Below are 12,321 nucleotides of genomic sequence, written 5' to 3'. Positions count from 1 at the left end.
GACACCAAAACCCACCCGGAGCATTCAAACAGGGTAAGAAGTCGGGATAATACGATTGAAATTGCACGAAATCGGAGTGATTATTAGTTTTTTTTTCGTTCGGTTCATTCAGTCATTTTGTGATAAATCAGTTGCGCAAATAGCGAGATAGAGTGAAGTTGTGGGATGTGAATCGGTGAAGGGGGCATTACGAATTCGATTATTTTTCCGATTCAATTGTTGGAGTGGTTCGAGCGTCTGGAGTCATTGAGGTGGCCCAAGTGCATGTCAGAGTACAGAGGGAATCATTACCCCTTTTGGTGGCTGAGAGGTGCGATAAAGTGATAAGGAACATTTATCGTGAGTATTTTTTGTCATTATTTTTGCAGTTTCTCGGAGCTTTTTCGCTCTGGGGCGGGGGCTCGGGGGTTTATGGCGGTATTTTTTGAGGGAATCGGGATGAATTCAAAGGCTTATTGGATTTCTTCGGTTTTCACTCATTTTCTTCGCCTCGTTTCCACTGTCGCCACTGTTCCTCACTCCCATGCGCACTGAATCTCACCTTTTTTCTGTAGTTCTCGGCTTTTTTTTCCCTCTTGGCGGAGGGTATGAAAGGCCCTTTCGCGTTATCCCGTGGAAAATGTGTGCACGCTCGATAGACGCGGTCACGGGGAGGGTTTCAACTAGACGGGGAAGAGTTGTCTGAGAGATGTTGATGTGCGGGGGGTGGATCTCGGGGGTTTTGGGGGTTTGGAGTCAGTTGGGTGATTTTTTTTGGGGTTTGGCGACGCGAGGGGAGGGCGGTATTGATTGGGATATTTTGGCGGTGGTGAGGTGGTTTTTCGGGGGCTCAGGGTAGGGAGGGAATTTCGAGGAAGAGAGCTGCAACAGGTAATGATGAAGAGGAAAAGCTCGGTTGAAGAGGAGGGTGGAAGGTTGAGGAGAGATTTGGAAGGAAAATTTTACGCTTTTTTGAGGCTCAATAATATTGATCAAGAAGTTTCGACTCCCGAGGACGACTTTAGGTGGGAAATTTCGATTCAAATTATAAAGGGATATTTCCGAATTTAGATTCGGAGATATCCCTGGAGAACTCAGCGAAGAGCAGCTAAGTCGACTTGAAGCGGTTTACCGCTTCGCTACTGAATTGGTCTATATTATGTATATTTTTGATATATTGTTCCATAGGGGTGGTATTGATCGGGGAGGGAATTTCGAGAAAGAGGGCTGTAACAGCTAATGATGAAGAGGAAAAGCTTGGTTGATGTAGAGCGTGGAAAGTTGAGAAAAAATTTCGAAGAATAATGTTATCCTTTTTTGAGATTCAGTGATCAAAATTTCGACACCCCTTTAACCAAAACTGACGTTGTTTTCATTTTTCTGGTCAATTGTCGATGGGAGTGACGTGAAAAAATATAACGATTTTGTGGTTTCTCATTCTTTAATGGCTCACGAAGTCGCGTAGTGGTGCGATAATTTTCATGCGTTTTTTCTACAGTTTTGTGATTCTTTTTAAAAGTTTAGAGAAAACGCAGGAAAATGTTCGCACTACCTTAAAATTTCGTCAGTCATTAAATAATGACAAAATGCAAAAACGTTATATTTTTTCACGTCAATTCCATCATAAGTTTACCAGAAAAATTAAAAAAACGTGAATTTTGGCAGAAAGGGTGTAGAACATCCTTAATCCTCGGAATTCTCCACAATTCAATCGATCAATCAATTGAATCAATTTTCCCAGTTAATTCTTGAGATGTCGAGGAGCTGAGAATTCCCATTTTATGACTTGAAGACCAAACTGAATAATTCAACGGTTTTATTATTCAAAGGCCTCTTGAACTCCGACATCTGATAACAATTACCTGCTCCATCGATATTTATTTCTCGTTTCCTCTATTTTTTCATACCCCATTTCTTGATGAATTCAGTTTTATCCAATCGATTGTTCTTTATCAACTCTCTGATAACCCTCCAAACTTTCCAGAATACCTACCGCCCACTCTCTTCCCCTTCCGCCCTCTTTCCGGGTTATAAAACGCACGAAAATAGCGGAAGGAACGTACCCCTTATTGACGAGGTAGAATGTGATAAATTCGTTTGCTCATCGTACCCCAACCGTTTTTGAATTGTTGCAAATCGTTGACGCGAACTCGAATGAAAATTTGAATGAAAATGTCTTTATTTCCCACCGATTCCGAGATATTTTCGAGGGACGTTTTTTTGGAAGAATTAAACGCTCTCTTTCTTCGCAGCATCCAAAATAAATTTATGTTTCCGTTGAATTTTTTATTGAGTTTTATGATGAGGGTGAAAAAATGAGCATCGCCCAGAAATCAACGATTTTGATTTTATTTTTGACTTTTACGTGCACCCGGAGAAATGACGTGTGAACCAAATAAAACTCTTTATTTTAATTTTCTCTACTCATATCAACAATTTTTTTGTTGGAAATTACCGAAATAGTTTATTTATTTTAATAAATAATTTTTGGAGGCTCAGACTTTGGAAATCAGACTTCGTAGTCAGAATTTTACCAGAAATCAATTTCATATCTAAAAAAATTAGGTTTTCGAAAGTTAAAACAATTTCAATTATTTATTTATAAACAGCGATTTTTTAAACAAATCATAATTCTGGGCAAAATGTAACTTGAATGACGTTGAATATTAATGCTCGATATTGAATTGTAAGAAAACATTTTGAAAATCTAAAAAACGAATTAGAAAGTTTACTTTTTGAGGAAGATTGATGAAATAATTTATAAAATTTAAATTTTTGAAAATTACGAGCACTTTCTATTAATAATATATAAACAATCAATTTTCCACCATAAAATTAATAATTTTCCACCATTTGTTCGTCATCGTAACAAATTTATTCATTTTCAGAATTTTACCAGAAATCAATTTCATATCTAAAAAAATTAGGTTTTCGAAAGTTGAAACAATTTCAATTATTTATTTATAAACGGCGAATTTTTAACAAATTATAATTCTGGGCAAAATGTAACTTGAATGACGTTGAATATTGATGCTCGATATTGAACCGTTAGAAAACATTTTTAAAGTCTGAAAAAAAATTAGAAAGTTTACGTTTTGAAGAAGATTGATAAAACAATTTAAAAATTTAAATTTCGAGTACTTTCTGTAAATAATAGATGAGCAATCAATTTTCCACCATCAAAATCATTTGTTCATAATCATAACAAATTTATGCATAATCAGAATTTTACCAGAAATCAATTTTATATTTAAAAAAATAGGGTTTTCGAAACAATTTCAATTATTCATTTATAAACAGCGAATGTTTAAACAAATAGTAATTCCTTCAAAATGTAACTTGAATGACGCTGAATATTAATGATTTTCATCGAATTTTTCTCACGCAATTTAATTGGCGAATTTGATGATTGAAAATGGTTGAATCCATAGTGCGGTCTGCGCCAAACTGGAAAAGATCCTTTGACATGCTTACCTAGAATTGCTAAATAAATATAAATTAGGGTATATTTGTTTTATTTGCCGACATAATTGGCCTAGACTGTCGGCTCTTCGATAACCAAACAACAAATACCACATGTCAACGTCGAAATAAAAACTTAATGAAGTCAAAATTAATTTGTTTCAGATTGACAGTAGTTCGGAGATCGTTTTAAGGGTGGCGGCGTCAGGCGATTGTTCGAGGGGGCACTGTGTGCGGCGGTAGTCAGGTGGTGTGCGTGCATAACGCGCGCTTCCTTTTACAGAAGGGTTAGTGATAAAGAATAGAAAAATAATAGGGGAGGGAGAAACATCGGGAATAGAAGTGTGGAAAATAGTGTGTGGGTGAGAGTGCGCGTGTGTGGTTTCACGTGGGTGAATCCAAGAGTGTTTTTGCATAATAACGTGTTAGTGGTGCGGAGGTGGCGGGGGGTATTTTGCCTTGCCCGTTGTAGGGGGTGGAAAGAAAAAGTTAAGGAGTGATAAAAAGGCGCGTGGTGGCGTTTGTGAAGGCAACGTGTAGCAAGATGGGCTGTGCCATGTCTGCGGAAGAGCGGGCCGCTCTGGCCCGCAGCAAACAGATCGAGAAGAATTTGAAGGAGGATGGAATACAGGCTGCCAAGGATATCAAGCTATTGCTGCTTGGTAAGATGTCATTTTGTATTTATTTTTTGTTCTTTCGTATGTCCTCGCGGCTTTTTACCATTTGTTCCCTTCCCACCCCCCCAACCCCTTGCACCATACTTGCCGGGGGCCACACGGAGAGAAATGTTCAGTAAAAATTACGGAACTCACAATTCACTCACCGATTATGGAATCGACTCAGAAAATTTATAGTAGCTCTACCCTTCGGCCGGGCTAGGCTGTACTTTTGGATATTTTCAGTTTTTTAATTTTTCAACTAAATTGCATGGAAAAAATTTGAAAAAATTCATACCCAGTCAGTATTGTCTAAATGAAATTTCGCAAAATATTGATATTTTTCCTAAAAATTTCCTCTTATGAATAAATAATAAAACTTGTTTGCAAAATGGTGGATTATTTTTTATGAGGTGTCAAAAAAAATCAGATTTTAATCTTTGATTACAATGGAAATGTTGATTTTCACATAAGCCATTGGGTTAAATCCTGATTTATAAACATTTCTTCTTTGAAAAACCAAAACGATCATTAAATTGAGAAAAAAAATTGGAATTCCGAATCTAATCGAGTTTTCTGTAATTTTTTTGCAGTTTTCAATAATCTTTGAATTTACCGGAAGTAATTTTCACCGGAGATTCAGATAAAAATTACGAAACGCTTCGGAAAAATTCCGTGACAGTTCCGTAAAATTTCCTACAACCACATTTTGCTCCGGAATTAAGGAAAAGATACCTAATTTTTATTGAATAGTTATCTTCGAGCAAGGAAGAACCTCCCTTGAGGGAAAAACCTTGACCAGGTACAGTCGTCCCTTGCGAGACTCCCGCTCGGACAATGAATCTGTGAAAATTAGAGCGTTAAAAAATCATTTTGGCCCTCCACCGGGAATCGAACTCGAGCGTCCGCGTGCCAACCTCGCGCTCTAACCACACGGCCGTCGCCGTCGATCATTTTGTATTTATTTTCACTAAAGTTGATCTATACAGAGATGGCCTTTGATTCTCAGGGACATGTCTCTGATTGTCAGCAATGTCATTGTTTATTTCAGTTTATTAAATTGAATGGGGTTTCTTTTTGACCATTTTTTTCAGATTTTTAAATTAGTGGAATGTTATCATCACCATTATTCTTATTATCCCTTTCTTCTGTACAACCGATTGTCTTTTTTACAGTTCTATCCCCTTCAGTTCTCGGCCCTTCGATAAAATGTTAATGGACAAATTTTACTTATACTTACCTGAGTGAATTTGAAACATCACATTTGAAGAAACCATCAGAACGCTCACTTTCAGGGAAATTCGTGAAAAATTCAAAATTTTCAACAGCGTAAAAATCAAATCAACCAATACAGCTATCGTAATGATCTTTTAACTTCGACTAAATGGCATTAAAACAAACATTTTAAGCCATGATTGAATTTATTTGCAGCATGATATTCAAAGATATCCCCGGAATTCTGATTTTCAAAAAAAAAATTTTTGCAAATTTTCCAATAAATCAAAATAACGATTATTGCTATCGCCTTCATCTTCGAACTCGGTCAAACGGACATCCAAACAAATTGTTTAAGCCATCATTTAATCAATTCAGAACATTCTTTTTTATTTATCGTGGGGCAACGCGATTTTCGAAAAAATCGAAAATGAAGAAAACTAATTGATGAATTAAATTTTAATTAATGGCGATTGACAGAGCTCAACAATACCTACATTTGAAAAAAAGATTCAATTCCACCCATTCGTTAGCGAACAATTGAAGAAAAACACACATGTACGGACGAGGTCTAAAAATTGCATTTTCTGACTTTTTGGATCATAATGGTTCGATATAGGGTAAACTGCCCAGTAGATGGACGCCTAAGAAAACCGCCCAGTAGATGGACGTTTGTTTTTTAGCAATTGAAAAAAAAATTGATCGAAAAAAAATCGTCACTCAGGGGTTAAGAATCACAACAGTTAGTGAAAATTCAAAGCAACAATTCACATTTCAGTATTTTTTGCGTAATTTCCTATCCAAAAGTAGCTCGTCCATCTACAGGGCAGTGTCCATCTACTGGGTAGCTTAAAAACTTAAATTGGACAAAACTTCCACAACAAAGCTTCCATTTGTTACCTTTTGAAGCAAAAATATAGACGGCTCCCGGACAATTAGTGACGATATCGCGGGAAATTAGTGATAAAGTCACTAACAATTAGTATAAAATCACTACATGCGGAAAAATGGTTTATTCGAATTAAATAAATTTTATTTTAATCAAGTAAATCATTTATTTGATTCTAATGGGGGATTTATTTTGTTCAAATGCACCATTTTCCTGGGTGTGAATTATTATCCCAATCGCAAATCCCTAATAATTGGGAATAGATTCCTGAAAATCTGTGACAACAATCACTCTCTGGAAATCAAAACTTTTTTCACTCTGCAGAGATGCTTTGTCATCATTTATCTCTTTATTCTGTCGCTTTCATAATTAATTAAATAATTCTAAGCAAATAATTATTGCACGGTAATGAATTCGTTCAGCTCTCCCTCTGACCGATGACTTCATGACTTCCGGACTTCATAACTAATTACGTCTTTATTCGAATTAAGAAGGAATTAATTTCTCAATTACATTATTAACTAAACATAGATTTGAAAATGTTTGAAGAATTTTTGGTGAACAAATTTTGCGATACACTTCAGCAATATTTTTATCGGAAATTAACAAATGGAATTTATTCATTCAAGATATTAAAAAGCATGTGCATTTTAAATGTCGTAATGCTGATTATTCACACGGAGAAAAATTCAATAAAAATTAACGTTTCGAAACGTAATCCGCGAGCGAAGTAATATTCAAAAATCAATCTTTGGGGTATAACCAGTAGGGGATGGTGGAATTGGGTGTGACCCATTACGGGTCGAACCAATAACTTCCCGACCATTTGTTTTTTCTTTCATTACTTTTTTTTTATTATGTATTTATTCAATCTTTTTCTCACATTTCTCTGGGGAAATACCTATAGAAGGAAAGTTTCTTCGCAGATTTAATAAACACTGGGGCCATGCCACAGTGAATGTAGCGTAGGCTATACGCAACACTAGTCATTGTCAGAAATATTCGGAAAACAGTCATCTGTTTTCTTACTCTAAATGGGGTAATTTACCCAGATTCCGAAAAAAACATTATTCGCACGGTAATCGACTGGCAAAAAAAATCGACAAATTTTTATTTTTAGTTTCAGTTGTATAATTCACAAACCGCCGAAACGATTCAACTCAAAATTTAATCAGGTCCAAGTCTCATTGAGGCGCATCGATGGGCACAGAGAAAATTTGATTCTCATCTTTTATCCAAGTGCAATCGTAGCACAAAAATTCGATGATAGTTTTTTTTGAAGTTTTATTTAAATAATTAACGAACCGCTGAGACGATTTTGTTCATAATTTAATCAGGTCTAAGTCCCATCGAAGCGCGTCGATGGTCATAAAGCAAATTGGATTCTCATCGTGTATTTAACAGAAATCGTAGCACAAAATTTGTTCACAGATATACATACACACACACACACATAGAAATGTCTTTGGAAACGTCATAGAAAGATTCTAGGGGTTATGAAACGTGGATATATCGTGAAATTTCCACTTTCGATTTTCGGGGTCATTACAATAACTTCCCTATAGATCGAGAAGTTAATAAAAAGTATGAGTCGGAAATGAAATTGGACGAATCGTCACGTGAATTCTATGATTTGCTCCGTAAAAATTAACCACCCGTCTGATCATTCACCAGACGGGTGACGAAAAACCCAGCTCGCAAATTTCGACACAAAATTATTGTTTATTATTGTTGTTGGGGAGGGCTTGCGGAGGACGGGTTTTTTCGACGGGTGATTCACCCGTCGGGTGACGGGTTTTTTTTCTTGTCCGCTATGGGGACAACAAGTCGTTTCGTAATTTTTCCCCAACGATTGAGAAATTTTACGGAACGGAACGTAGAAATAACTCACCAGCTTCATAAAAATTGTTGAACGTTCAAGAATTTTTGATTTTGGAGGCATAATAAGTCGGGAAGTTTCTGCAAGATTTGACTTCTTCGGGAAAAATTACGTGACAATTTCGTACTTTGTTCGGTGATGAACCTGAGAATTCACTGAACGTTTCAGATCTCTTCTCTTCCATTCCTATAAAAAATGCCGGAAAACGATTCCCCATTGCGGATTACGTGAATTGTTCTGTAATTTTTAAGTCGACTCACAAACCAGTTGAGTTTTTAAGGAATATCTCCGAATCTAAGGAAGATAGCGAAATTTTCTTATTACATTTGTTGTAGATCTCAATCGAGTCTACAAAGAAGGTTATAACAAAAATTTTGTTATCTCCCTTAGATTCCGAGATATTCATTGAAAACTGTCAATAGTCAAAATTGACTTGTACCATTTTACCACTTCGCTACTGAATTCTTGCAGATTTCTCTCACGCAATTCACTTGATGAATGTAATGACTGAAAACCCTCTCCAATTTTGTCTTCTTCAATGTCAACATCCTTCTCATGAAACAACTTTTTCAAAAAAAAAAATGACAACTTATTTATTGACATTCTGAGATTTTCGAAAGTCTCGAATCTCCCAACTTTAAAGTGCACATATTGTTGCCACATGTCGCTGAGACCCAAGGGTCGAGTCCTTCCGGTTGTGACAAATCTGTTCACACCACCCAACAATCCCAAACATGCATTTTTTTCTCAAGATAACGAATGAAATTTATCTCTCACTATTTAAATGTTTTTCTGGGGCTCTCAAATGCCCATATGATTTAACCATCAGTTTGTTTTCTCAATTATGGGCCCCCGGGAATGGGAAGTTGAAACGAAATTGCGGTTATATTTAGAGCGCAGTGAACTGAGATAAATATTTTTATCCTTCACAGAGGGAAAATGCGGAGCAGTTCCGATCGAATAGTTTGTTTCCACCTTTTTTTCAATGGAAAAATCATATCGATGTGCATTGTAATTTATTGTTGTTACCATGACGTCAGGGAACGGAGTTTCATTGGAGTATTTTCATCCGATTTTGAAGGCTATTGGGAGTGCATGGCGGCGGTGGGAAATTTCCGTACTGTTCTACGTGATTCTTCACTCTTCGAAAAAAAAATGAAATTCCATGGACAGCTGACTACTAATTCTCAGAACAGTGACACTGAATGCGATTTAGACAAGAATTCGTTAATTTATTTGAATTTTCAGTGAAATCTGAAATTCCATAATTTTTTTACCCCTAAATCGCATTCAGTGTCACTGTCCTGAAAATTCAAGAATATATTTACCGGAATTTTCTGGTTTTCTATTCATTTTCGTGGTAAAATGAAACTGAAATTTACTGTTCTCTTTGATTTTTCCCCGAAATTCATAATGTCTATTGTAAATTCAGCTTGGTTTGGATTTTTCTATAACTCTTGATCAAGTGAACTGAACTATTCATATACCATTTCAAAGGATATTTATTATTGTAAAAGCGCGATAATCAAGGACATTAGAATTTTAACCCTAGTTGGTCACTATAGGAGGGAAACGCCGCAGAAGGTCGATTTTTTTTTCTTACCATTGACTGGCTGAGCGGAAAATTCCTTAAAAAAATGGAATGCGTCAATTCAAGTGCCTAGAAAATTATAATATTTTTAAAAATTATTTATATCCACAATTCCTGAAGAAAAATAATTATTTCTAACAGACGGGCAATTTTTTCCCATGTTAAATGCAATTGCCCGTTGTGCGACGTTGCCGAAGTCTCGCTAAACGCGCCCGGGCAGTATAGAGTGAATTCGGCAACGCTCGGGCCTAAATAACACGGTGGCGATTCCCTGCGGAGGTGATCAAGTCGCAAGTTCTTATATGGTGACCAAACTAGGGTTAAAAATGACGACACATATTGATCTTATGCAACCTGACTAGCGGGCGCAAAGCGCGCGTCCCGCCTAGTTACTAAAAAAAAGACGAGAAAAATAAAACGTGACATAATTTTGAAAATTCAAGTATTTCAACTTTTTTTCACAATTCGGTATTATGAACACCTAGGGATTGAAAAAGAAATTCTCAAAATATTCTTATAGATGATAGAGAATCGAAAACTGTGACCATAGATCGGCATCAATCATTATTTCAGTAATATTATGAGAAGTTGCGCCTTGCAGTAATTAAGATTTATTTCTCATAACTGAAATTTGAAAAATAATATAATAATTGGTAATTTGATTTCTCAATTATTGGTTGATAAAATAATTCGGAATTTGAAAATTTAAATGGACGGTTATTGCGTTAATGAAAAAATCGGTGAGTAATATTACCAATTGATTTATTCAAAATTCAACTGTAATTCAAAATTTCGATTATGCCGATGTCTGATTTGGACTTGTCATAAATAAAAATCGGATGAATAGAACTGGAGTTATTAAAAAAAAGCGAAATAACAAAAAAAAATATGACGTGGAATACCTGCAACTCTCATATCTCCATATTATCCAACAAAAAATAGCTTAACGGAGAGAAATATTCAATGAAAATTACGTATCTTTTCCGTAATTTCGGAGCGAAATGTTGTTGTAGGAAATTTTACGGAACTGTCACGGAATTTTTCCACAGCGTTCCGTAATTTTTATCCGAAATTCCGATGAAAAATTACGACGCTGTCACTTAAATTTTCTGAGTTGATTCCGTAATCGCTGAGTGAATTCGGAGTTCCGTAATTTTTACTGAACATTTCTTTCCCTGTGCAACAGCGGATGAGAAAACCCATCTGAATTAATTTTAAAAGAATTCAATTTTTGTTTACCAAAAAGTCTGATGAAAATTGTGATCAACAAGAGGGTGGGAACAACAAATTGTTCATCAGTAATCACAAAAAGTAACAATTAATATCTATCAAATGACGTATGCTCTGTGGAATAACACGTATCTGACCTCCTTGGAGCTCACGCGAGTTTCCACCCACTTTATTCACGCCCCAAAGATCCCGAAATGTAATTTTTGATAAGGTGAACACAGCCCCATAAAAATAAAAACGGGGGGACAAGTGGAGCAGTTTTGAAAGTTAATACGCATTAAAGTCCAGATTCCCATTATAGGCGGCTACTTAACAAAGAGCTTTGAAAGAGGGGGAGGGCTTGCGGTAAGCAGGAAAGCAAGTTCCCGTCACGTCATATCCGCTTATAAAACATTACGGACCGAGAAAATTTCCGAGCTGTGTTTCACCAGTTTTTTTTCCACAATTATATGCAAATAAAGGAGGAGATTTCACTTGAGAGGATTACTTCCACTTGTTTTTATCATAATTATATGTCACCTGTATTTCATATTTTTAAATTAGCGAAAATTTGAATTAATTGCCTCAATTTCAATTAAATTAATCAATTTTCCATTTGGAACAAATAATATCCAAATACAAAATTTCTGGTATGAATAAGATGACGTTGTGACTCAATATTCCAAATTAAGTTTTGATCTTTAATTTGGTGCTGAAAACACGAGATAACAATATTTTCATTTTATATTTTACATTTACATTTATATTTATATTTTTTTAATTATTTCATCAATCTCCCGTAAACTTTTAATTTTTTTTCAGATTTTCAAAATGTTTTCTAACAATTCAACATCGAGATTCAAATTTAGACTTGCAATTTAAATAATGAAATTATTGTAAAATGTCTGGAAACTTAAGGTCAAATGGGGCTTAAATGAAAGCTCTGATGTTCAACTACAAAAATAGAATAGCATTTCACGGGAGAAAAAATTGTATAAATTACAAATAAAGGAGGGGATTTCACTAGAGAGGATCATTTCCATTTGTCTTTATTCTATTTACACGTCACCTGTATTTCATATTTTTAAATTAGCGAAAATTTGCATTAATTGTATTAATTTTAATTAAATTAATTAATTTTTCACTTTGAACAAATAATATATTACTACCCAAATCCAAAATTTCTCGTATGAACAAGAAGAAGTTGCGACTCAATATTCCAAATTAAGTTTTGGTCTATAATTTGGTACTGAAAACACGAGATAACAATATTCTAATCACGGAATTACATTTTTTAAATTATTTCATCAATCTCCCGTAAACTTTCAAATTTCTTTTCAGATTTTTAAAATGTTTTCTAGCGATTCAATATCGAGATTCAAATTTAGACCTGTAAAGTTTAAATAACAAAATTATTGTAAAATATCCGGAAACTTAGGGT

General features: G+C 35.2%; 1 protein-coding gene across 1 annotated transcript in view; it reads left to right on the top strand.

The window, feature by feature from the left end:
• The first annotated feature begins 275 nt into the window (after window positions 1-275).
• LOC107043573 (guanine nucleotide-binding protein G(o) subunit alpha) overlaps window positions 276-12,321 on the top strand; it is a 35,894-nt gene continuing 23,848 nt past the window's right edge. The window contains exons 1-2 of the mRNA XM_015265120.1: window positions 276-339; window positions 3,607-4,103. Of these exons, the coding sequence (XP_015120606.1) occupies window positions 3,986-4,103 (118 nt within the window). The 5' untranslated portion in view covers window positions 276-339; window positions 3,607-3,985. The remainder of the gene's footprint in view (window positions 340-3,606; window positions 4,104-12,321) is intronic.

The sequence above is a fragment of the Diachasma alloeum genome, unplaced genomic scaffold, assembly GCF_001412515.2.
Source record: "Diachasma alloeum isolate Michigan unplaced genomic scaffold, Dall2.0 Dall_scaffold_00603, whole genome shotgun sequence".
NCBI classification, from domain to species: domain Eukaryota; kingdom Metazoa; phylum Arthropoda; class Insecta; order Hymenoptera; family Braconidae; genus Diachasma; species Diachasma alloeum.
The sequence above is the reverse complement of the archived record's forward strand: the minus strand, read 5'-3'. Positions and strand labels throughout refer to the sequence as shown.